Source organism: Trichechus manatus, unplaced genomic scaffold (genome assembly GCF_000243295.1).
Source record: "Trichechus manatus latirostris isolate Lorelei unplaced genomic scaffold, TriManLat1.0 scaffold00189, whole genome shotgun sequence".
NCBI classification, from domain to species: domain Eukaryota; kingdom Metazoa; phylum Chordata; class Mammalia; order Sirenia; family Trichechidae; genus Trichechus; species Trichechus manatus.
Window position 1 is genome coordinate 3,394,933 of NW_004444125.1, and position 26,653 is coordinate 3,421,585.

At 54.5% G+C, this 26,653-nt stretch overlaps 1 protein-coding gene across 1 annotated transcript; it reads right to left on the bottom strand.

Moving 5' to 3' along the window:
- Positions 1-417: 417 nt before the first annotated feature.
- On the bottom strand, positions 418-26,653 carry SDC1 (syndecan 1). The gene is made up of 5 exons (XM_023741743.1): positions 26,368-26,653; positions 5,514-5,595; positions 3,978-4,462; positions 2,734-2,869; positions 418-2,547 (listed from the first exon to the last, which is right to left on the bottom strand). Exons 1-5 carry the CDS (start codon positions 26,431-26,433, stop codon positions 2,378-2,380), a joined length of 939 nt encoding a protein of 312 aa, XP_023597511.1. The 5' UTR covers positions 26,434-26,653; the 3' UTR covers positions 418-2,377.

The window sequence follows — 26,653 nt, forward strand, 5'->3', positions numbered from 1 at the left end:
TGTGCGGATGACTTTTCTAGACCATTGGTACTTGAGATTGTTTGCTAGTGAAATCTTAAGATTCGCGCAATGAGCACGCAGGATAGAGAGCAAACTGTGACAGAGTCAGTAGGGAGCCACTGGAGTCCTTGAGGGAGGGAATGATCAGAGCCTGCTGAGGAGCAGGAGGATGGGCGAGGCAGGAGAGGCTAAGGCAGGCAGCCCTGTGAGGGGGTAAGAGAGGAGGGCCTGACCCAGGGCTCGGGTGAGCACGGCAGAAGGACACAGTCTTTCTTCCAGTGGAGGCACCAGTGCTAACCCCTGTCCTTCACCAAGTTAGCACACCCAGAGCCAGGCCCCCCTAAGGAAGTGACACAGGCAGGACGTCACCAGGCCTAGAAGAGACTCGACCACCACCAGTGTATGTTGCCAGAAATGACAAGTACCGTTTATTACAGTTACATGAATGAGCCCAGCCAGCAGCATGGGTGCCGTCCCTTAGACCAGAAGAGATGAGTACTGTCACTGTTCCCTCTCCCACCCCCAAGTCATGTCCAGTCACATGCTCCAGTCAGAAAGTCCCAGGATTGAACACAGGGAATGGGTTCCCATTGCTTGACGGTGCATCTGAGTCACAGACCAGGCTGCTAGAACAGAGCAGCCAACAGCAGCTGGAACGTTGTCAAATTAAATAATCAAGTACAGAAATCCCCAGGAACCCTTGGCTGGAGCCTCTGGTCCCAGCAAAGGAGCAGGTGTGGGAGAAGGGTGGGAGGACCGTCCAACGTGTCTGAGAGGCTGGCCTTGGCTCTAGGCCTCTGCCGGGGCCAGGAGCCTCAGGTCAAGCTGTACCGGGGCCCTTCCAGCTTCTCTGGCCATTCAGAAGGTGGCTGCTTCAAGCTTGGCAACACAGAAATTTACATCAGGCCTTATATAACCTTGGCTGAACCTACTGACCCCTAGAAAAATTTTAGCCAAAACAAATATAAACCAGCGGGACTCTGGACCCAGAATCCCTCCACACAGGAAGATGAAGGCACAGAGATTTTAGCCAAGTTTCCCAATACTGTTGGTGTTTAGAGAAAAGGCTGATCACGTTCACACAACCAGAGCAGAGAGAAGAAGCAAAAGCATTAGCGTTCACATGACTACTTTATATTAAAGTTTATTACATTTGGAAGATCTACTGTACAGGGAAAAAACCCATTGGATTAAGTACAGTTTTGCCAAAAGCAAAAGACTATCACTCTTTGGAAAACAGTCCTGATTTCCAGCCCAGGGCAGGGCCACAGGAGCCGAGCAAAGGTCAGCCTGGTTCTTAGTTGAGAAGCTCAGTGTCAGGGTTCCTGAGACCGCCCTCTTGTCAATTTCCAGGAGAAAGCGTCCCACAGAAATGGCCCAGAGGAAGGAAGGACATGGTCTGTGGGGAAACTCCCATCTCACAGTCCTCTCCCCGGACCCAGCCCTGAGCTGCCAGAATCCAATTCTCATGCCAGGCTCCTCCAATTTCCCAGTAGGCCAGGCCCCAGCTGAGGGCGTGAGTTCATGCACACAGGCTTGTCTACTCACAAGAGGCGACTTCCCCACCAATGGAGCCCACAAAGCAGATACTCCATACCCTGTTGCACAAGTGAGTGACGAACTCAGAAACAACACACAAACAGCCTCAACTCTGGCTTTCAGATTTGGTTCTCCTAGTTTTTTTTAAAAAAAAAAGTCTTCTTAACCCTGATGCTGTCTCCTGACGGTACATTAGGGAAGCAAGATGGGGGATACCAAATCCCTTTACTTAACTTACCTCAGAAGAAGCCAAGTCTACCGGGATTATGAACAAAGAAACTATAAGAAGCATGTGCAAAAACAAGTTGACATCTAAATTAGACTTCCCCATAAAACAAAGTGAATGCTGAGAGAGTCCTGAACTCCTCACCCCTGCCACTCGGTGGTAAACGCCCCAAAGATGGTTGGTCTGTACCAGTAAGTGCTATAGATGTGTCAGCCAGAAGCCCTCACCCACAGGATCTTCCAGCCACAGCAGGCCATCCAGGTCCAAAGCAGCAGTATTCCCTTCCTCTCCACAGCTGGGCTTGGGGAGGGGCTGCTCAAGTTTGAAGAAACTGAGTCAGAACGGTGAGATGCCAGGTTCTGGCTGTGGTGGAAAAGTCATATGCAAGAAACCCCTTGCGCGTGTCCCAAGTCTTTCGGCAGAAGTCAGAGAAGCAGAGTAGACCTCCCCAGTGCAGCCCCGTGCTCTTTGGGCAGGGGCAAGCCAGAGTGGCCGAGGGTGCTGATGGGGTGGCAGGGTGTCAGGGGAGGCCAAGGCCTGCAGTTCTTCACAGAAGAGGCAAGTGGGGGCCTAGTGAGTGGCAGTGGGGAGGGGGAGAACCGCTGTCTCCCGTCAGGCATAGAACTCCTCCTGCTTGGTGGGCTTCTGGTAGGCGCCGCCGTTTGCTTGTTTCGGCTCTTCCAAGGAGTAGCTACCCTCGTCCTTCTTCTTCATCCGGTACAGCATGAAACCCACCAGGCACACGGCAAAGATGAGCCCCACGAGGCCTGCAGCAATGACCCCTGGGCAGGCAGACAAAGGACAACTTAGCTCAGCTGTTACTTGGGCTCAGCAGGAGCCCCTCCCCTACTGGGCAGCCCTAGGAGGTGCCCCATGGTTGGTGGGCCACATCAGGACCAAAGGCAGCCGCCCCCACCCCCAGAGCAGAAATGTGCCCTTTCCCCACCCACTAAGGGGTGGAAACTTACCTCCCAAGACTTCCTTCCTGTCCAGGAGGCCCTGTGAGGCCCCGGTGGCCCCCTCATCCTCTGGGGCCTGATTCCGCTCGTCAGGCTCCACAGCAGCCACGACTGTGGTGTCCCCAGGTGTTTCAAAGATGAAGTCCTGTGGGAGGGCAAGGGCAGGACCAGGTTAGGGCAGGGCCCCTGCCTGCAGCAGCAGCCAGCTCCATTTCTAAACCCAGAATAGCTCCTGCCACTGATCCCCATTGCCACCTGCTCAGGCACACCTGACCCCGGGCCTCCCAGCCCCCAAAGCCTTTCCTTCTTGCTGCAGCCCACTAATCCTGGCCAAACCGTGTCAGAGAGGGCATGTCAGGCGATACAAAGTGCACATTTTTATATTAAAATAAATAGGCTTAGTGTAGTGTAAAGTGCAAAATCACCATGACCTATAAGACAAAAAATTAGACTTGGTAGAACTTTGACTCTTACAGCAGGGGTCTTGCATAAGCTTGGGAAGCTCTGTTTTTGGTGATCTTTGAGGACTTGTTATGGATTGACTTGCATCTTCCTCTGCCCCCCAGAAATGTGTTGAAGTCCTAACCCCCGGCACTTGTGAACATGACCTGATTTGGAAATAGGCTCTCTGAAGACGTTAGCAGTTAACATGAGGTCACACTGGAGTATGCTTATCTAATCTGGGCGACATCCTTGTAGAAAGAGTAGAGATATGGGGAAGGCGGCCACGTGAGGATGAAGGCAGAAATCAGAGCGATGCACCTACAAGCCAAGGGCACCGGGGAGTGCCAGGAACCACCCAGGAGCTGGAAGAGGCAAGGAAGGACCTTTCCCTAAAGCCTGAGAAGGAGCACGGATGGCCCTACTGACACCTTGATTTCAGACTTGAAGCCTGCAGAACTATGACACAATATTGTGTTGTTTTCAGCCACCCAGTCTGTGGTACTTTGTTACAGCAGCTTACAAAGGAAACTAGGAAATGAAGACAGGACTCATCTACTCTGGTCTCACATTCAGTCTGCCCTGCCCTGGGCCTGGGCTAGGCCCCGGAGGGAGGGGGTGAGCCACGACCTCGTGACCTTGTCTTCTTGGTGGGGGCTCAAATGTGCTCACAGGGCACAGGATGCTGGGCTTGCCTGACGACCACACCCTGCCCGCATGCACTGTGCTCAACAAGGCACTAAAGGTCACCCTGCCCACTGGCCACTCCATGGCCCAGGAAATGCAGAGGACAGCAGTGGGCAGGCACTCACCTGCTCCCCAGAGCCCTCTCCCACTGGGAGCTGACTGGAGTCTCCATCCTCAGCGGCCCCCTCAGCAGCCCCCTCAGTGGCAGAAGGGCCTCCTTCCTCCAGGCTGGGATCATGAGGGTAGGCATGGTCACGTCCTATGGGAGCTGAGGTCTCATGGTGGCCAGGCTGCACGTCCTTTGGGGCATGGGTGGTAGCAGGTGCCTGGGCCGTGCTGGCTCTTGCTGTTGAGACCCGGTGGGTGGTTGGGTGCTGTGTGGTCTCACTGGGTGGGTGGGATGTCTCCTCCTCCTGAACAGTGAGGCTAGGCTCCAATTTTGTCAGACGCACCGATCCTCCCTCCTCGCGCCCCTCTACAGCGGGCAGGATGGAGGTGGCAATGGTCTCTGTGCTGGTGGGCTCCGGAGCTGTGGGCATGATCGTCAGGAGCCACGTGTCCTTCCAGGTGGAGGGGGTCCGATGTGACAAGGTGATATCTGGCAAAGCACCTGCAGGGCCAGAAGCAGAGCTTGTAGGGATGGGGGAGGCACCAGAGCATCCAGGCTAGCTGAGCAAAGGCTGGCAGGTGGGCATGAGGAAGGCGGGCACCTGGGCGAGGACCCCGGGCCCTGACTCTCAAGCCAGCTAGGAGCACAGCCCTCCCTGCCGTGAGCAACAGTGTCCCCTGGGGTGGAACTAGCTGAGGCGAAACTTGTCTTTGGAGACAGACAAGGAAAGCTGCCTGTCCCACAGCAAGTGCCCAGGGCAGCTTGGTCTCTGGAACCATGAGAAAGACACCAAGGCCGTCTGGGAGGAGTCTTTCCCATGACCAGTGGTGCCCACTCCTGGGGTAGGGGGCATCCTCAGAGGTACGAGTGCCCTGTCCCCAGTGCACACACATCTCTGGCACCCCTCCCTGGCCCAGATGCCCTCCCCTCAGAAAGGCCTAAGCTCCCAAGCCCAGAGGCCTATAGCCTACCTGTCAGCTCTCGCACCTGTGCTTAGACCACCTTCCCCACTGAGATGGCCTCGGCCCTCTGTTCTTAGCTCTTGCTCATCTTCCAAGGTCCAACTTAAGAGCCACCTCCCCTGGGAGGTCTCCCTGACCACCTCCTGCTCCGTGATCTCTCTCCCCCAGGGGGAGGGGAAATGGAAGATTAAGGGGACATTTGTCAGAGATCTACACTCCACCAGGTTCTGTGCTGTCTTCCCCTTCCCCACAACTTTGTGATGTCTAGGTATTACTCCCATTTTAGAGATGAGACAACAGAGGCTCAGAGAAATCAAATCACCTTCCAAAGGGCGCCCAGGAAGTAAAGAGGAGAACGTGAACCTGAGTCTGTCTGCAGCAGGCCGCCCCCAGGGCCTTCCGGAATGCTCAGCATTCACCTCACCTCCGTGAGTGTTTTCTCCTCAACCAGGCAGCTCCTTGCAGTGTGGACCTCATTCTCTTCCCCAGCATTGCCTCTGGGGCCCAGCTGGGGGCTGTGCACTCAGTAGGTACTCAGTAAACGCCCTGTTGCCATCTGGGGGTTGGGGCCCCCCCAGTGCCAGCCTTACCTGCACCCGAGCCAGAGAAGTTGTCAGAGTCATCCCCAGAGCCGTCCTGATCTTCGGGAGGCATATTTGTGGCGATAGTTTGCTGAAAAAGGATCAGAAAAAGGTGTGAGTCGGGGCTAGGCAGGAACCCTGCTCTTCCTGGGTCTCCATCCTAGAGAGCTGAGTGAACTCACCTCACCCTCCTCAGCAAGGAAGGGCGCTCTCACGTGCTGCTCTGGGACCCTCAACTCTGGCAGCCCTTTTGTCCCTGCAGCATACCCCTGACGCTACAATAACACAAGGGCCTGGGGTGCAGGAACACCCAAGAGGGGGCAGGACCCTTGCCCCTGAGAAGCTCAGTCTGGTGAGGAGCCCAGACCTCTTCAAACGGCAGAGAGAAGAAACTGAGAACACAGGTTGTGGTCCCCATGGGACCCCACCAGCCCACCCTACCCTGAGAACCATGTTCTGTGGGCCATCAGCCAGGAACTTCAGGGTCCAAGATGCCGACCCTGCCCCACTGAGGGGCTCTCAGGGCCCCCAGGAACAATCCTAAGATGGCTGGACTCAGAGAGGCAGCCTCTAGGTGTACTGGTCACCAACGGCCCTGGAGGGAGGTCAGGGATGGACACAGGGGTGATCTGTCTGTCCTGAGGTAGATGTGCCCACACCAGACACCCCCAGGCATGCCTACAATGCTCCTTCCCACACCCAGCCTGTCCTCTCATCCACAGTAACCACTGGGTCCAGACCCACTGCTCAGAGTATTTCCCTCCTTGAGGAAGGAGGACAGGATACCCATCAGGCCCAGATTGAGGCTGATCTGGAAGAGGCCTTGCACTAAGGAGGTGCTGGTATATGGGCTGTGAGCCTGGGCTGGACCCTGTTTGCAAAGAGCTGGCCTAGGAATGCTGCCCACCTGGCCCAGCTCCGAGAGGCTGCAGGTGCCAGAGTGCAAATATATACCCAGCTCCTGAGGCAGGGGCCGTGCAGGCAGGGCTGTGGAGGGGGGCTGGCGAAGAGACAGAACACACGACAGGCAGCTGAGCAGGCCTGTGCAGAAACCCTGTGGGGGTGGGAGCAGCAAGTCAGGACCTCCCCCCCACCACACACACACAACACTGGCCCCAGGAAAGCAGGTGGAGAAGGGAGGACCTAGCAGTCAGGTGGCAAAAAGGGACAGACAGAGGAGTCTGTTCAGCAGTCAGACTTTGACCCAAATGATCCCGTTACACAGCCCACCTCACTAAGGCCCCAACGCCAGGGGCCAGAACAGAGAATGAATACACGTGGTCTTTAGAGACCCTCGGAGCTCTGCTACTTGCTAGTTGAGTGGCCCTGGGAAAGTCATTAAACATTTTACCGCCTCAGTCTCCTCATCTGTAAAGTGGGGACAATAATAATATCTACACTTCAGATTGTTGCAAAAATTAACTGAGGTTTTGCACGTAAGGGACCGCACAGAGCCTGGCAGAGCCCCACTACAGCAGCTGCTGCTCTTTCAAGGGCCTCGAAGGCTGTTAGCACGGAGCAGAGAGAATCTGGGGCACACACACAGCAGCCTCTAACGCCAGCAGGCCTGTCTGGAAAGAGGGTGGGATGGAGTTGGATAGGGTTTCATGAGCAGAGGGGAGCAAGGAGAGAGCCGGTTCATGGGGGCTCTGCCCGGACTTGTCAGGAACAGTCCCCGCCAGAGGCTGGGCTCCAAGGGAGAGAGGACTTCCTCAGCCCCAGAGAGGCCTTGCCTGGTCCTGGCCACAGCCCATGGGGCCTCATTCTTGAGTGGAGCAGAGCAGGGAGGGGCAGGCAAAACCTTTGGCCTCCTGAGGCAGCCTCAGGGCAGAGCTGGGCCAGGTGGAGGCTCCACATCCAGGGTCTGGGTCAGAGAAAAGCATTAGACACGAGTAGAAACACAAGGCCACAAATAACACTGAACTTCCTTTGAAAGTTCAAAACCAAAACTGTACCCCTCTTCCCGAGAAAAAGGCCCCGGAGGGCCTGACAAACCATCATGGCTCACCTACAGTGAACAGTCATCGTCCAGCTTCCCAGCCCCCACACCAAAGCCAGGCCTCATCCTTTCTACCCATCCCGAGGTGGTGCTCCAAATACCTGTGCTGCTTCAACAGAGCTTGGAAGCTGCCCCCAGCCTCTCCCAAGCCTCTCCTCAGGGAAGGCACCTCTCCCCTTCAGCAACCAAGAATCCTGTCCACCAGACAGGCCAATAGTGGGTACCACCCCCTACCGCCTCAACTGTCCCAGGCCCCCAGCAGGCTTGGAGGGAGTCCCACCCACACCCACCGAGATCACTGCTTCACCCGCCTCACCCAGTGCTTCTGCCCTGCCCTCTGTGCTCCTGGGGAGGCCCTGGGCTGACAAGCACCTTTCCTGACTCCCTCCCTTCGAGAGAAAGCTTGCAATGGGGCAGGGGAGTAGGGCTCCAGCCAGACTTCCCTCAACTGCATTTTAAAGCAGAGTCAAATCTTACAGCAGAAGCCAGAACCCTCGCGTCCAAAACTTATTTTACAGACAAGGTACGTGAGGCCTGTAGAGAAGCCACACATACTAGAGACCACGTACAGCCTGGAGGTACTGCCAGAAGCAGTGCAGCCGAGTCCCAGGTGAGCGCCAGGGTGGCCCGGCCTCTCACCTACACAGAGGAACCCCAACAGGTTCAGTTTCCCAAGAGCAAGGCTTCTCTCCTGACTAGGTAAGACTCAAGGTCTGCCCAGTCCCTAAAAACAATTTGTTCCCCTTAACTCTGCTCAGCTTATCCCTCTGCAATCTTGTTTACACAACAAGCTCTTAAGCAAACAACAGCCTTCTCCACTGGAACCAGCTCACTGGCCTCAGGGGGGCCTCTCCCCTTTCAGCTTCAGCTCTCTGAAGGGGTTGGGCTGTGGTGACCCAAATCCCCTCCAGTTTCAACTTGCCATGAGAAGTGGGAGATTTCAGTCCTGTGGGGAGGAAATAAGCAGAAACTGCTGAATTTGAACTTGGATCACTCAGGTGCCAGCTGACTCTGGGGTTTTGGGTGCGACTTTCGGTTTCATTTAGCAGCTGCTGTGTGAACAGCCTGCAGCAAACTTCCTCCAAGGCCTCATGGGGCTCTCAGCATCATCTCTGACTCAAGTCCTCCCAAGACCCCTCATACGCCACTCGGAACCAGCTGGCAGGGCCGCCCAGGGACAGGTGGGCTCAGCTTAGGGCCCTGTCCCCCTCCCCAATGCTGTCCAGAAAGGCAAAAGGAAGCAAGCCCCATACCTTAAACGGGCCCTTTAACCTCTGCAGGTCCCAGGGAAATCAACTTTTCATACAACAAATCACAAGCTTTGTGGTAAGTAAGGTCTAGACTTTCACATGTTCAGTTTGCTCAAAGCAAGGGACATTGTTCCTTCCGCATCCACACCCCAGACCCTGGAAGCCCACTGGTGTGAAACCCCAAAGCCAGAACATTTGGCCAGGCCAGGCAGAGGAGACACATGGAGTCTGGGGACAGGGACTAAGAAGAGGGACAATCAGCCCATCTCTGTCTCCGCCACAGTGACCTTCTGCGTGGGAAGGAAAACTCAGGGGGAGGGGTCCTGGTCAGGGCTTTGGCCTAGTAGGAAAGAGGGGATGAAGGGAACGCGGCTTCCTCTAATGCTGGAAAGCGCTTTCCTTCTATTATCGCCTTTGATGCCTACTACTCATGAGCAGGTGAGGTGGGCAGGATTGAGATTGGCATCTCTCAGAAAGGACAAGTGACCTACCCAAGGCCACCTCGTCAGCCTCTGCAGACTGCTGGCATAGCCTGTGCTCTCCTCACCCTGAATCTCCCTCCCCTCAGCCCTGAAGGACCCTCCTACCAGGTTGAGCCCATCTATTTGAAGGAAAACTTGCCTAAGGCTTCTCAACTTCACCAGCAGGATCAAGAAGTCATGGGATAAGAATTCCAACGAATGAGACTTCTGCCCTAACCCCAGTGGCTTAGGGTAAGGGCTGCTGGTCCACACTTCAAAGGAGGAGAAAAGATGGCCTGGGTAAGATCAGGGTCAGAGCTTCTCGGGGGCTGAGGGCCTTTGTCACTCTGCCACCAGCCATTCCCAAGAGGATCTCTGGAGATCTGTGCAGAGAAGCTTCAAGAAGACTGCCTCGAGCACATTCCTGCCAGTCCCCTCACCTCTGCACTGGTCATAAGAGGGGGGCCCTCCTCAGAAACTGCCATCAGAGTGGAGCCTGCTGCCCTGGTGGCCAGGGTGCTCTGGGGTGAGGAGTCGGGGTAGTACACCTTACCGCACCTCTCCAGGAGACTGTGGGCACCAAAGCACCTTGGGAGGGTCAAGAGTCAGGATATCAAGTGGGAATCTCAGAGAGGTTCAAGTGAGGATGGTGGGCCCAGGGGCTTTTAACTCCGGGCTGGCCAGAGAGGCTGCCCATCTGCCCCTCCTCACTCCATCATCCTGCAGCCAGCAGGAATGAAGAGGGGTGGATTCCGGCCCGCACACTGAGTCACTGAACTTGGTGTTGTGTGCTCTCTAAACCAACAAATTCTAAAAGTGCAATATCATGTAAAGGGGCCACAGAATGCTGATGTTCAACAGGGTCCTCAACTTCAAATACTCAGGGGCCATCGTCCAGGGGCTTTGGGGAGGACACAGGGCACAGAGCCGGTTGCCCGCTTCAAGGGCCTTCAGGAGGGAAGCACCCCCGGGGGTGGGTGCAGAGGGCTGCCATAATGGGGGGCTAGGACTGGGCCTCAAAGCCCCCAGCCAGACCCCAAAGGATAAGCCAACGTTCACCCTAAAGTCACTAACGTTGCAGAGCTGAAGGTCTCTTTGATTACAGCAGCTTTGGACCGTGGAGTGGGAAAGGGAGGTTTAAATATCTGCTGGTCGTAAGTAAACTGGTATGGCAGTGGGGGCAGTCAACGCCTGTGGGTGGGAGCCGAGGTCCGGAATAAACAAGGCCATTAGTCACAACATGAACCGCGGGAAATCAAGGATAAAGGGCTAGCCCTTATCAAAGCACTGGGTCACAGACAGCCTTTCCCAAGCTGCCTACGTCGCTGGCCTTGGCGCTGGTGGACAGGAGGGCCCCCCACCTTGTCCAGGAGTCCAGGCTGCCCCTGGGGGGTCCAAAGGCAGGTGGACCCACTGCATACAAGTGCACAGCCGCTCCAGGGTAAATGCCGTCACCCAGAGCCCGTCAGGAGTCCACTCCATAGCTACTGTCCTGAGGCTTAAGTGGCATAGATTCTGTTTTTTAAAAAAAAAAACTTTTTTATACTCCTCAGTTTCTTGGTCAGATCTACAGAGTAAAACTAAGCCAAACAGGCTGATCACCACCCCTCCCCCTGCCAGGGATTGAGGTCTCTGAACTAAGGAATCCCAGCCTTTACCCCCGCCCAGCTCTGCATCAAGACACCAAACTGGCCAAGGGTGACATCAGAGTCCAGGGGCTCTCACGCATCAGGGTCCATAAGAATCACCAGGAGAGGGCTACAAATGAAGTCTTCCGAGCTCCACCAGAGGCCAGCTCCGTGGGCCTGGGGCAGAGGTTCAGGACTCTACAGGCGTAACAAGCTCCCGGGCCATGCAGGTAGTCCACAGACTGCACCTCAAAAGCCAACAGTCTAGAGAGGAAAGGCCTTACCCAGAGTGGCCCAGGGACTGTGGGGTGGGGGGTCAGGACCCCCACTCAGGTCCCCTTACTGAACTCTTTGAAGAGGCAGCACGAAATAGCAACAGAGCCCCCTACACAAGCTCCAGGGCACACTGACCTGAGAAGGCTCTGGGATATTCTCTCTATACTTCCCGCTCTCCACAGAGAGGACACCACAGTGCCTGCCGGGTCTGAGGAGGAGGCCTCTTCGGGAGCTGGTAGAGCCCCTGAACTTCCAGAGGCCCCTGGCGCCTTCACTCCAAGCAGTGGAAGAAGCAGGTCATAAGAAAAGCAAGACTCATCTGTCCTGAAGCCTGGGGCTGAAAGGAGCTTCCTCAATTTTCCCGGAAGCTGTCTTCCAAGCCCATCTCCAACACCATCCCACCAGCTGGCCCGACACAGAAAGAAGGATGAATCTGACAGGAGAGAACAGCTGAAGCAAGGAGGCCCAGGTGGATGAATGAGAAGGCAGTAGGGCTCAGCCGCAGCAGCGGGGTGGTGGGGGAGGTGGGGATGGGGGGAAGCACAGGTGGCAGAGCCCTTGGTGCCATCTTTCTGGGGCACCTGCATGCTGGGGCAGCAGGGGAAGAGACCACTGCAAACCACCAACCCCACTCCAGAGCCCCAGGTGCCCTAGAGCAGTGAGGCGTTGTGACTCTGCTTTTCCTCGTGTGGGGAATCACTTGCCCTCCCTTTAGTCCTGGCTAAAATGGCCTAAGCACTGACTGGGGAAGCCAGGCAGCTCAAAGCCAAAGCATCAACCTTGAAGACATTATGCTAAGTGAAACATGCCTGTCACAAAAGGATAAATATTATATGATCCCACTTATATAAAATATCTAGAATAAGCAAAAGGTCCCTGGGCAGCACAACTGGTTTGCGCTCAGCTACTAACCAAAAGGTTGGCAGTTCAAGACTTACTGTACTGGTAGAGAATAGATGAACCCTGACACTAGCGCCCAGAGATACTCTTTAAACTTGGACTTGGAACTCAAACCACTCTCAGAGGTCACCTCTCAGCCAATGACAGATTGGCCCATAAAATAAATAGTATCACCCATGGAGTACTGTGCTCCTCAAAACAATCATCTGGAGGAAACCAAACGGTAAACATTTTCTCTAGACCAAAGATGAGAAGGCAAGGGGAAGGGGGAACAGAGAAGCTAGATTAATGGGAACAGAACAACCAATGTGGAAATAACAAGAATGCTGGTATATTGTGGAGACTGTAACCAATGTCACTGAACAACATCGAGTCAATTCCAACTCATAGCGACTCCACAGGACAGAGAAGAACTGCCCCGTAGGGTTTCCAAGAAGTGGCTGGTGGATTTGAACTGCCGACATTTTGGTTAACAGCCAAGCTCTTAACCACTGGGGCCACCAGGGCTCTGAACAATATGTATAGAAATTGTTAAATGAGAACCATTTCCTGTTTAAACTTTCACCAAAAATACAATAAAATATATATTTTTTAAAAGTTGACAGTTCAAACCCAGCCAGTGGCTCCATGGAAGAAAGGCCTGATGACCTGCTTCTGTAAAGATTACAGCCAAGAAAACACTATGGAGCAGATCTACTCTGTAACATGTGGGGTCACCATGAGTCAGAACTGACTCCAAGGCAATGGGTTTGGTTCTTGTTTTGTTTTTTTTTTTCCAGAATAGGCAAACGCATAGAGACAGAAAGTAGCTTAGTGGTTGCCATGGGCTGGGAGGAGGGCAGAGTGGGAGTTATTGCTTAATGGGTACAGAGTTTCTGTTTGGGGTGATGAGAAGTTCTGGAAACAAACAGTGGTAACAGTTATACAACATAGTGAATATAATTAATGCTACTGAATTATACACTTAAAAATGGTTAAAATGGCAAATTTTATGTTATATATATTCTACCACAATAAAAACACAAGAACCCAAAGCATCTTGGAGCAAGGCTCTCAGGCAACGGACAGATCTCGAGGTCTTAGTGGTAGAAACGACGCTGACCTGGGGAGCTGGACCAAAGGTTCAGGTCTCAGCCCCACCACTCAGCTGCTGGCAACCTAGGCATCTCTTACCTGTCTGGGTGACGGAAGGGAGTTGGCTGGATGACCCATAAGCTTCTTTATGGCTCTGACAGGCTACGCAGGGACCTGCGAGCAGTTCCTTTTCCTTACTGGTGGGGCCAGGGGGGTATAAAGCTGATAAGGTGGTCATAGACAGCCATGCCAGGGGTAGGCGGGAAGGGCAGGGGTGCAGCCCAGGGCCCGGGAAGACACCCCTAGATTTTGAGGTGGTCTTGGACAAATCACTTCTTCTCCGAAGGCTTGTTTACTAACTTAGAGTTGGGGAAACCACAGCCTGCCAAAAGACGTGCTTAGGCCCCTAAGGATGCCACATACCCCCTGGCTTTGCCCTCAACTCCCTAAATCTCCCTGCTGAAGCTAATCCCAGGAGGAAGTGGCCCCCACTAGTGCCTCAAGGCAGCATCAGTATTTCCGGCCTGACAGGCACAATGATTATCAACTCACTGTCTCTCCACCGAGAATCAAGTCAAGCTGGGACCTGCAGCAGGTATGATGGGCAGGGAGCTATGGGCACAGCGCAGGGCGGGAGAGGCTGCGGAACAGGCGGGTCAGGCTGAGAGGAGGCTTCCGCCTTCACCCCTGGGAACGTCCATCTTCGAGGGCATGTCTTGCCCTGGAGCGCAACAAGGCTCCCCCACCCTGTCAGCACTTCCCCTGGGAGGGCCTTCAGGGACCACCAGAGTGCAGCCCTTCCCACTCCCCACACAATGTGACTTCAGCAGTCCCCACCTGTTACCCAGAGACAGATTTCACTGCCCTTGAGGATCCAGGGCAGAAGCAGGGTAGAGGAATGGCATCATGTCTGGCTTTAAAGACCCCTCCACGGTAGCATTTCTCATGACACCAAACTTTAGGGCTTTAGAACCTAGCCCGCCTGCCCTGGAACCTTCCCACTGCCCCACACTGCCAGCCTGGGGTACCCGAGAGGGTTGGGGCAGGTGGTAGGACTTCTAGTGAAGGCCAGGGCTGTTTGTTGAGGAAGGGGAGACCCTGGCATCCCAATGCCAGCCCCGATGCCCAAGCCAGGCCAGTGATGTGCCCAGCACTGGCACGCCCACCCCTCCACGGAGCCAGCACCGCCTTCGACAGGACCTGCGTGCCAGGACTAGTCTCAGAGCAGGCTCAGCTGAGGGCTGGGTGTGTAACCGGTGGAGCTGGAAGACCAGTCCCTCTGCTTTCCCTGCCTGCCAGAACAGGGGGGTGGGCCAGGCAGGGCAGGATTTCACTCAGGCATCGAGCGTGGACACCCAACCCAGGCCCAATCCACCTCTGTGCCTGGTGCTACTCCTGGGAGCCAAACAAGGCACATCTGTCCTCCAAGACTTGCCAACCGCCCCCTCCAGAGGCCCATGGCACTGGCTACAGGGTATAGACAAGGGAAAGTGACCAGAGTCAGTACTGGGAAAACCTAGTTATAGTCTGTGCAACTCTGAAAGAGACCCTGCCTCAGGTTGCCTATCTGTACAAGATGTGGACACCTAGTTCCAACAGTCTGTGGCTGGGGAGTCAAGCCTTGCCCTCATGGGGCACTCAGGTGGAATGGCCTCAGCAGACTGCCCACTCAGGGGTGGCACACACCAACACAGTACTTAGACATGAGCGGACCCATGGCGGGTACATGATCACATTTACTTGGTATCTGTTATGGATTGAATTGTGTCCCCCAAAAATACCTGTCAATTTGGCTAGGTCATGATTCCCAGTACTGTGTAATTGTCCACCATTTTGACATCTGATGTGATTTTCATATGAGTTGTAAACCCTATCTCTATGATGTTAATGAGATGGGATTAGTAGCAGTTATGTTAATAAGACAGGACTCAATCTACAAGATTAGATTGTGTCTTAAACCAATCTCTTTTTAGATATAAAAGAGAGAGGTGAGCAGAGAGACATGGGGACCTCATACCACCAAGAAACAAGAGCCAGGAGAATAGCTCGTCCTTTGGACCCGGGGTCCCTGTGCTGAGAAGCTCCTATACCAGGGGAAGATTGATGACAAGGACCTTCCTCCAGAGCTGACAAACAGAGAAATCCCTCCCCTGGGGCTGACGCCCTGAATTTGGACTTTCAGCCTCCTAAACTGTGAGAGAATAACCTTCTGTTTATTGAAGTCATCCACTTGTGGTATTTCTGTTATAGCAGCACCAGATAACTAAGACAGTGTCATTGCTTTCAGCTTCCTCAGGGACTTATGGCCTAGGCAGGATGCTGGAGATGCCTCAAATCAAGGGGCAACCCACGAGAACAGAGGGAACAGCCAAGGCCCCCTCTAGTCACCAGAGGATCATCCCTTCCCCAGCCCTGGCTATCCATCTGAGGCCAGAAGCTTGGTACAAGAGTCCCCCAGTCAGCAAATACCAGGGCCTCTGCTGGGAAACCCAACCCATCAGCCCCCATGAAGGTCCCTAGAACTGCTCTCCAGCTGATCAGTCCCCAGACTTCACTGGGCTTGGGCCTGACACCTCTGGCAGATGGGCTTCTAGTGACATCCCTCTCCCCACCTCTACCCCGTTCAGGCTAAATAAAGTGTTCTCAGGTTTCACTGAGGCAGAAACTGCAGCAGGTCTCCAGCTGTGTGTGTATGGTGGGGGGAGGAGGGGACACACTCCACTCTAACACCAAAATCTCTTATCAGTGTCCCTGCAATTGCACAGTATGGCCTTTAAAATGAAGATGTCTCTGAGAGGGCTGAGGGTTGCTAGTCACTCATATTATAGTGTAAATCAGTTCCATATGGTACAGAGGGACTAACTCTAGAACTGGGACACTGGGTGTGGGTCAGAGCCCTGGAAGATGGAAAAGGACTACCAAAGGGAAGCTAGAAGATTCTAAGAGCGAATGTTTTACCTGTGTCAGAATGTGATTGTGAGCCAGTTCCATACTAAGGAAAGACAGATTAAATTCCCTTTGCTTCCCCTTTGAGCTACAGTTGTACATTGCTTCTCCTCCCATGCCCAGAACAATGGGCTAGTCTGGAAACCTGTCTCTGAGATTAAGGACAATTCAGAGTAGGCACTGAGGCCACTGGGAAGCCTAGAGACACAGGAAGGGAAGAGCATCCTTGAGGAGGTCCCATGGGGGCCCCATGGTAGGGTGAGGGCTGCCTGGGCTGCAGAAGACAGAATTTTCTGTGAAGACCAGGTCTGAAGAGGTTAGGTGTGCTCCAAAGGTTGCTGGTGGGGCCCAGTCCAAGCAGCGGCAAAGAAGTCAGGCTCCTTCACAGTAAGCCTGTCCCCCTCCTGAAGACCTTCCTGATTATCTGGGAGATTTGCCCAACCTCAAACACCCAGCGCTGAGCTCCTAAGTCTAAACAGCATCTGAGCACAGTAGGTGCCAAGGTAGCTAAAGGGGAACTAAGGATGCAGCCCCAGTCTTGGGAACCCAGTCACCACAGGAAAGGGAAGTAGCCCAGGGCTCTGGACAATGAGGGGCCAGGGGAGAATATCAGGATTTGACTTGGGCTGGAGGTTACTTGAGGAATTAAATAAGGCCTTGGGGGAAAAAAAAAAGCAATCGCAACTAATATTCATTGAGTACTATGTACCAGGTATTAGTCTAAGCACTTTGCCTGAATTAATTAATTTCCTCCTCACAACAACCTTAGATTCTAGTACCATGTCCATCTTGCAGATGAGAAAATTGAGGCAAAGGGGGTAAATAATCAGGCCAATAGCACACAGCTACTGAAGTGGAAGAGAAATGGTTGCAGCCCAGGCATCTTGCTCCAGCAGGCACACTACTCACCACTCCATCCTAGCGAAGACCCTCGAGCTCTTATCCTCCAGAATAAAAAAGCCATCACTGCCACTGAAGTGGCACAGGGGAAAGTGCAAAGGAATAAGGAGGACCCTGGTGGTGGGGTCATCCTCCAACACCCTGCAGCCTCATCCGGCTGTCTTCCAGGGCAAGCTTCAATCCGAAAGTTCTGAGCATGGACTACTGTCCCCTACAACCAGGCCCTGCTCAGCTGGCCTGAGCCTCCAGCCAGGCTGAACTAGTTAGTGTCTGGGTTTCCCTGGCCTCCTCCTGCCACCTGCACCCCAGCTTGCACCTCCTGAAGTCAGGATCCAGGCCCCGGCAGAGCTTCAGGCTGAGGACAGCAAAGTCTGGCCTGACATGAAGGTTCATATTTCTGAGAAGGGTCAAAAGCAATGTTGGCAGACCCTGCTACGTCAGTGCCACTAGGGTCAGACTAGCCAGCCATTCACACTGAGTGACTAAATGCTCAGGCTGGGTCAGACTGCACCCCTACGCCCAGTCACAGAAACCAAAAGTCCTCCCCAAGGGACTCCCTACAGAAAAGTCAGCCCCAAAGCTCCTCCAAACTTGCTCCTCTGAGCTCCAGGCAAGGAACGGGCTCCCAATCATATCCCTCCCCCACCCCCATTCCCTTCAAAGTGCCTGTTGGGGGCAGGGAGGGGAGGTAGGTGTTGATCCCTAGGTAGCCTGCACACAGTTCAGCAGGCCCTGGGCCAGCCCGAGCATCTCTCTGCCCCCGTCCTCCTCCACACCCCGATCCTGGAGAAGAGGCGATCACCACTGACAAAGCACTGCACCTCAGAGGTTTGCTCTGAGAGAAGCTGTGAGACATCAACCTCCACAATGGTCTCAGAGGCTCCTGGAATACCCCAGAGCTTAGGGCCTTGTAAGCCCAAACCTGACCACCACATCTGCCTGGAATACTCCCTGGAGATAAGACTGCCAAGGCCCTGGAGAGTTTCCTGGACAGCAGGGATGTGGAGAAGCTACTGGAGAACAGAGCTAATGCTTGGCCCCTGTCATGGGGTAGACACAACAAAGTTCCCAGCCAGGAGAGGTGAGGCACCTGGACCATCAGCTGTCACCACTGTATGGGTGGCATGAGAAAGCAAGGATTGTCTCAGACCACATGGGTACCCAGCATGCATGAGATGCCATGGGCGGACCAGAGCACCTCAGCCCTCCAGAAGTCCCCTCCCACCTTCCCACATCCCCCTCTGGGGACACGTAACCCTTACCCCACCCACCAACTCTGGCCCAGGTCTCAGAATCCCGTCTCCTCGGCCCACTGAGGAGGGCAGTATAAGCCCAAGTTCACATCACTGGGAGTAAGGATTGGGGTGAGAGAGTTCTCTTAACACCTCTGGAGATCAATAGTGCCCAAAGTAGTCCAGAGCAGGACTGGCGCAGCCTCCCACTGCCCCCTGACCCAACACTTCCATGGTCAGAAAGCAGCCACGCATGTCTGAAGTTTAGAAAAAATGGTCTGACTTATACACTAAGCTTCTAATTTGAAACCACTGTATTGTGGGCCTCTGGAACAAAACCCTCTCTCAGGTTGGGGAGATGGGGGAGGTGGCTGAATCATGAATGACCTTCAATAGTCACTGCCCCCTCTGGCCTATCTGCAAAGGCCCACTCTGCTGTCTGGTACCAGTAACGGCCACCCTCTCATACATGTGATCGCTAAATGGGATGTGGGCCCTGCCCCAGCTGCAGAGGGCTGTGCACACAGCAGGTGCCCAGGGCCACCTTACACTTGATCAAGCCAGGTAGGCTCATGAGCCTCTCAGAAGACCTCTCCTCTGCAGCATCAGAAGTAGGACCCACCACACACCCACCAGTCAGGAAGAGAGCTGCCTCATGATGGCACAGCAACAAGAGGGCATAAACAACCAAAAGCATGACCTCACCTCTGCCTCTGAGCCCCCTGAGACAGGCTGAGCATTGCCCCCACCCCCCCATTTCACAGACAGGTTCACTGAGGTCATGAGAGGCCCGCATACAAAGTCATTCAGAGCTAGGGCTAGAAGCCAGGCCCCCGCGCCCTAGTTTGTACCTAGGGCTCCCCTACCTCGTGCCTGGCACACAGTGGGTTCAGTCAAGGCTGGGTGGGTGAGTTTCAGGGGAGGAGCAATGGGCCTGGCACCATGACTCAGCTGATGAGTGGAGTGATAAACATGCTCCTCTTCCCCACTGCCCCAACCTGCCCAATGTGGCTTCCATTCCGGCTGATGAGCGGACCTCAAGGCAGGTGGCCAGGATGCCTGGGTGTGTATGCAGAACATCGGCCATCCCCACCCCCAGCCTGACATTGCCCAGGGGGCTCCATCTACCTCTGGTTCCCACAATGAGTATTAAGTCCTGCCTTGATGTCCTGCCCTGATGTCCACCTCCAAGTTCTCCCCTCTAAGCCCCCAGAGGGAATAATGGTAGAGGACTCTGAGCCCTTGACAAGTCCCCCAGTGCCATCTTCACCCCTCCCAGGACAAGGTCTCTGTAACCACATGGTTCTTAGAACTGAAAAGGGAAGGCAGGCCCCTTGAACAGACAGAGGAACTGAGGCTCAGAGGGGCAGTGACCTGCCCTAGCCACATAATGGGTCGGGGGCTAAACCAGGACTAGGAAGGACGGGTATCCTGGCTGCCCTTCTGTGTAGGAGTAACTTCTGCAGACTTCTAAAGCCAAGGACACGAGGAGTGTCAAGCTGCAGTTAAAACGGGAAAAGACTACCAGAGGGAGGAAGGAGACAGGAAGGAAGCATCCTGGTTTCCAAGGGGACAGTGGCAGACAGGTGGTAACCACGTTTCCCAAAACTAAGACTGCAGTCTAACAAGCATGGAAGTCCACTGGGGGAGGCGAGATGTACTAACCAGCAAAGTCCGGCTGCAGTTGCCCTGTACTGCTGACAGCAACCTAAGCACCCACCCACACCATGTGTGTACACCCACACATACATACACATACACGTGCACAGGGCTCTCACGGTACATGGCCTTCAGGTGAGTCACTGGGAAGAGGAGTTTTTCCCAGGGCTGAAGCAGGGAGGAGGAGCATCCTCTACATATAATTAGGCAGCCCACAAAGCCATAAATGCCAGGAGGATAGAGACCCTTGAGGTGCTCCATGTGAGGATGAGGAGAGGGACCAGAGACAGGAGGGGACACATCTCGAAGCTTCCAAGTTCATGAGTCAACAGGAGACACTGCTGGGCAAATGGGTCAAGAAGCAGGTGCAACCACCACCCGTTCCCCTCTCCTGACTCAGTGGTCCCAAGATTCCCCACTGCACACTCCCCCTCACCCCACGAGCTTACCTCTGCAAACTTACGGGCCCACGCAGACCTCCCGGCTCCCCAGACATACACGGTATGACAGGTAGCAAGGACACTTTCCAGAAGAAGCTTAGACCACCCCTCCCCAAGGTAGGGCCCCCTCCAACACTCCTTCTTCTGGGCTCCCACAGCACTGATCCTGAGGGGCGCTGGCTCAGTGCACCTGCCTGTCTCAGGCCTGGGGATGCTGGGAACTTTCTAATACTGTCTCCCTATCCAAATGTAAGCTTCCTGCAGGCAGGCAGAAGCTGCACCATCACACAGATAAAGCTGGCCCTTCCAGGGGAGGTTGTGGGGAGGGCTTCCCATGTCCACCTGCAGCTTGAAGTTACACAGTTGCTGAAGTGACTCCGAGCCCAGGGTCTTGTCCAAAAGGTGCGTCTGTGGCCTCAACTCTGCAGCCTCTGGCCCAAACACACCTCCACGTACTGAGGGATGTACAAGTGCCTGTTCTCCCTTGGCGCCTGTCAGGGCACTCACGCCCCACTCAGAGGGAGGTTCCAGAAGGCACACTCTCATCCAAACCAAGGCTCTGCTGGAACAGCTGGGAGGGAAATGACAGCGGGCTGATTCCGTTCCAGGATACAGGATCCTGGCACACAAAAGCCCTCTTTCCAGACTCCCTTAATCCCATCCCTTCTCTCTAGACACACTTATGCAGGCCCTTGAAGGGGGCGTTCAACCAAAGACTCCCAAATTGGTTGCTGAAAAAGAGAAGTCAACCAGAAAAAGTTTGTTCTGTAACACGAGACTTTTTCTCTGGCTAGACTACCAGGGTTCCGAGACTAAAAATCATTTACAAGCCAATTCCTCACGTGGCTGCTCTGCTAGCTGGACCTCATGTTGGGGGCAAGGGACCAAGAGGTGGAATCCAGCACAGGATGCAGGAGTCCTGAGTTCTGGTACCCCACTTGTGCCTTGGCTCCCACTTCTCAGGCTTAGTAAAAGATCTACTAAATCTACAAATGAAAGAGGCATGCTGGGAGCTGCCCACGGGCAAGTGCGAGGGCACCATGCAAACATGGGGGACTGCATGACCCCCACCCTTGCACCAAGCTAAGGATGTGTGGAACACCAGCCTCAGGTACACATATTTCCCACCCTGCCCCCGAGGGTCCCACAGCTGTTTTCTGACCTAGACGTCATGTAGGGAGCTCTTGTCTGTCCCTAAGCAACCACCAGTTGAGCCCAACACAAGCCCAGGATGTTGCCCAATGTTCTCAGTTTGGCTAAAGGCACTGTTCAGGCCAGCTCAGCCCAGGCCAACACCCCCTCCATCCAAAACACTCACACCCATGGTTCTCCGGGATGGACAGCAAAGACCCAGGCAGGGCCTTGGGGAGTTCAGCCACACCCTTTGTCAGCCTTCATCAAGGAGACTCGAAAGCCCGCTGATTTATTCACACCATACACAAACACACACGTTCAAATCCTGGATCTGCCACTTCAGACCCTTGGAAGGGCTCACTTCTATAGACCTCAGCTTTCCAATCCACAAAATGGGGGCAATGATATACACCATGAAAGTCTGGGGTAAAGATGAAACAAGAATGCAGGAAAAGCATCTAGCACTCAACAGCAGGCACTCCATAAAAGGCAATCCTAATTATGTTGACAGTTGACTTTCCTCTGGCACTTTCATTACAAAGCACTTTCGCGCATGCGTTATGAAATGAATTTGCAAATGACAGAATGAGGACAGGGAGAACACATAACATTATGTCCGCTTTACAGATGAGGACATCAAGACTGGGAAGTAAAGTGACTCATCCAAGATTACATAGTAAATTAGTGGCAGAGTTGAGACTTGGTCCTGGGGCGCTGCTTAATCCAAAGCTGTTTCTGGCATAACAAATAGTATGGGAGCATATTTCATACATATGCATACACACATATGCATACATACATATGGATATGCATCTATACATACACATAAACATATGTTTAAAAAAACTGAAATCCAAACAAACTACATGGTGAAGAGATGGTGACAGTACCAAAGCTGGAAGTAATAGTCAAGGCTTTAAAAAAAAAGATGAGGGTGTGGGAGGGCAGGGGGGGGTTTGCTTATCAGGATTTATAGATGTTGGCCTGGCCAGGTCCAGGCTACTAGTCACTTACAGCACTAAGCAGGTTGAGAAACTCGGAACATGCAGTCATCAAGCGCTTCTCCCAAGAGATCGTGTGTTCCTGGAGGGAGGCCCCCCTAAGTGCCTCACCTTGTCAGCCACTCTGTTACTCTAAGTCCTGCAGGACACAGGAACACCTCCATCCCAGAGTCCCTTCTGCCACTCTTCTGCACAGAGCACAGCTGAGATCCACAAGGGACACAAAACCCACGCCTCCCCGATAGTGAACATGACTCACAGGAGACACCCTTACTCAAAGCGTAAAACCCTCATTTTAGAAAGAATTTTAAGAAGTCTGATTAGTTTCTTAGTACTGCTGGAGAAAAGTAGCAAATTTGACCTGGACAGAAAAGCTGCTTGTTACGCTTGGGCACATAAATGTCACTTTGGGCAGCTGTCGGACAGGGAAGGAAGACAAAAAAAAGAACAGACCAGAATTCAAAATCTAGCAATCTGGGGGCACGAGGCACAGGGGCAAAGTGTTCTTCAGGGCTCAGTAAACCCAGGAGACAACTCTCTAACCTAACACAGTAACAAGAAAGAGGATTCCGCTATGCAGGAGACTAACTTCTGCTAGTATTCTTTTGTTGATAAAGGAAGGGAAATAAATATTTCAGAAAGCATCCTGCCCAAAGTAAGAATACTTCTGAGGGTATTATGAATTCTTGGCTCATTTAAAAAAAAAAAATACTTGGGTACCAAGTACACCTCATTCCCAAGGGATTTCAGGAATCCAAAATTCTGCTTCAATAGAAAAGGTCCTTCTATAAAGTACCACATATTTCAGGCTTTTCACTAATCCTTTCCCAGTCCCTTCTCCTTTCTTACCCCTCTCCCCCCACCAATGTGAGTTAATGAGGTTTTATTGGAACCCACCAGGAGCCACAGTTAGAGACTTAAACCAGCTCCACCCTCCCAGTGGAGCTGAAGCCAGGAGTGACATCACCTCTAGAAGGCTCCAAGCCCAGGCAGAGGCAGCTAGCGCCTCCCCCACAGCCACTCTGCCAGGCCATGGGGAAATGTCTCTACTAGCCCCCATAATTAAGGCAAAAAGAGACTTTATGCCTTTCTAGAAAGCAAGAGAGAGACAGCAAATAACTATGCCAGCTCAAGCAATTTTTCCTACATGGCAGAAACAAAAGACCACGGGACATACACACACAGTCACACACACACACACACACACACACACACACAGAGAGAGAGAGAGAGAGAGAGAGAGAGAAACCTTTTTAGACAAACCTGTTCTAATCCCTTGGGAGTGGTTTTGAGCAACCTCCTGCCCTAGCAGCCTCCCTTTGCCCTTTCAAAATCAGGCGCCCAGGAGTCACACCCTACCTCACTGGTCCCCAGGGGTTTTGTGACCTGCTTCTCACTGGGGCCAAAGTGAACCCTCCAAGATCTCTGCAGCTGGGCTCTCCGGCTCTAGGCAAATCCCAACTGCCTTATTTCTTTTAGGAAGGGGGTCTGGGAAGGCATTTCTGCCCCACTTTTAACCAAACTGAACACCCACTGTAAGAGGGAGAGGGCAGGGCTGGGAAAGAGAAAACAAACTAAACTTTATAAAGGAAAAAGAAAACCTCAGCTCCAAGCCAGAGTCTGACTCCAAAGCTCACTGCTTCCAGGCTCAGGTCAGCCACCTTCTCTAGGAAGTCTTCTCCCCACCACAGCTCCTCCACCCTCCTGCTTTCCTCCAGTGACCTCCCTGTCTCCTGGGCCCACACTGTTAGACTGGTGTCTCGACAAGGTGTCAGAGTTTCTAGGTGAGAAATAATGCCTCATTCTGCAGCACCTGCCCCTGCCCAGCACCCAGGAAGCTCCACAGGGAATCTTAAACCCTGTCTGCCTCCTTAGTGGGAACTGGCTCTCTGGGATCCCAGATTACAGGAATGTCAGCCCTCACCGAGGCAGGCAGAGGAACTACCACCACCACTGCCTCACCCCCTCCCATTTCTGCTGGAAATGGGTGGGGTACCCCACCTCAGCAGCCCCCTGCTGAGGCCCCCTCTTCCACCTGGAGAGGGTGGAGCATCCAGGCAATGCTAGGGGGGCCAAGGAAGTAAGCCACGCAGCTCCACTCTCTTCTCCAGAGTATTAACTATGATTTAGGTGCAATCTGAACCGGCAACCCTAAAGAGAAAAGGTGAATTAGAGACGTCACTTTCTCGGACCTGAAAGCCAAGACTGCACCGGAGATCTCCAGCTGGGAAATCTATCTCCTCCCCATAGCTCCCTCTGATCTGCCTCCCCTACTCCAATCCATCAGCAATTCAAGAGGCATCAAGGACGCTCTCCTGGACTTCAAACTGCTTCAAGCACAACAGTCACCTGGGAAGCAGAGAAGACACCTTACAGATCAGCCTCAAAAACAATACTTTCTTCAAGTGAGACAGACCCTGTAAAATACTCCAAAGCTCTCAATAATTAGTAGCTACTATTATTATAGAAAGGAAACGCTTAAGAGGACCAGACTTGCTGAGAGACTTGCCCAGATTCCACATTAGAAGTGAAGACAGGGCTGCCCATCCCCCGTCAGAGCTTCTTCCCTGCCCACGTGCCTCCCTTTGCCAGAACTAGGGAAGTCGAGCTGTCCAGATGTGGTGGCGAGAGACCGCCACTTCCGGAAAGGGAAGAGCCCCTCGCTCCACACCTCCCCTCTCCATTCCCGCGGATGGGCGACTCGGTCAGCAGGGAGGACCCCGGAACTCCAGCAACGGGTGTGGGGAGAGGGGGTGGCGGGGAACATGGGCACCCCGCAGCCAGCGACACCCGGCGGAGGCCCAGGTCCCAGACCGTGTTAGGGGCTTGCACTTCAGGGCGGTTCCCAGGAAAGGGTTACTGGGGCCGAGAACAAAGCGCCCCCATTGGGGAAGGCGGGCTAGCGGACCGCGGCTGGGGCGGGAGATCCACTTTCTGGGGCTGCTCTTTGTCGGCCAGGTCTCTCTGTAGAGGGGACCGACACCTCGCCAAAGGTGAGTGTTGGAGTTCTATCCAACCTCAGGTTCCGTTTTTGTCCCTCTTTTCCCCAGCTCTACTGGGCGCGCCAAGGGACCCGCCCTCCCTCCGCGCGACTTCAGCACAAAGCCAAGCCAGGGGAGGAGGCTCGGCTTCGGCGGGGAAACGAGTCATTCCCGAGTCCACTCGCATGGAAGCCGCTCCCCCGCCTCCGCCGTGCCAGGCAAAGGAACGCGCCCCCGCGGGAGGAGCACAACTTCAGCAGCCCAGAAGTTGGGCTCCTCTGGGTTTCTAACGTTCTTAGGCCGACTTCCCGGAACCTCCCGCTGCCAGCTCTACCGGCCTCACCTCGGGCAGCCAAAGGAAAGTCCGAGGGCCCTACCTCCACCCGCCCCTGGCCCGGTTCTCGGCGCGGCCCTACCCCCGCTTCCTTTTCGAATGCGCCCACCCGCTCGCGCGCCGGCTCCGCAGCGCCGAAACTTGCCTTCGGGGAAGGGGCCGAGAGCGCGGGCTCAGGGCGCTGGGGGCGCAAGCCCGCACGTCTGGTTTGAATTAGGGTCTGCGAGCCGGGAGTTGTGGCCGCGGTCACTTCTTCCTCCCAAGTCACCGGCTGGGGCGGAGGCGGGGAGCCGGCCGCCGCGGTGCACGGCCGGGGGGTGGGAGCCCGCGACCGCCGGGCCGCTGCAGGCTGGCGGGCTCCGCAACATGTGGAGACGTTTTACATAACTGAGCGCGGAGCCCGCGTAGGCTCCGCTCTCCGGGGCTCCCCTAGCCCCCACCCCGAGCGGCAGAGTCGGCGCGGCACCCACCGACGTGCACAGGAGATTGGGGAGGGAGCTCCCGGTTTCGCTGCTCACGGTCCCCAGGCCAGCCTGGGCTAGCGCGGGAAGACAAGGTCCCTGCTTCCCCTCCCCCTCCACGTGCCGCCGCGGGTCCGCGAGCCCCAGCTTCCCGCCACCTCCCAGCCCGGCCCGGGGTCGCACTCACCGGGAGGGCCAGCTGCAGGGGCAGCGCCACAGCGCAGAACCAGAGCCAGAGCGCCGCGCGCCTCATGCTGCCCGGACCGGCGGCGGCGGGGGCTCGGCGGGCTGCGCGGGTCGGGGCTGCGCGGCGCTGCACTGGACTGCTCGGGGGGTCCTGGCCCGGCTCCACCGGTTACGCTGCGCGTCCTCAAACTCCTGCCCAGCGCGCTGCTGTCCTAGGCGAGGGCTGCGGAGTCCACTGGCTGGATTCTGCTCTCTTTTGCTGGATTCCTCTCCACTCGGCTCCGCTC

Coding starts and splice junctions, on each gene's coding strand:
- SDC1 (XM_023741743.1), bottom strand. CDS start 26,433: ATGAGGCGCGCGGCGCTCTGGCTCTGGTTCTGCGCTGTGGCGCTGCCC. Junction 4,463..5,513: donor CTTCTCTGGCTCGGGTGCAG/GTAAGGCTGGCA, acceptor CTGGCCCTGCAG/GTGCTTTGCCAGATATCACC. Junction 2,870..3,977: donor GAGAGGGCTCTGGGGAGCAG/GTGAGTGCCTGC, acceptor GCCCTCCCACAG/GACTTCATCTTTGAAACACC.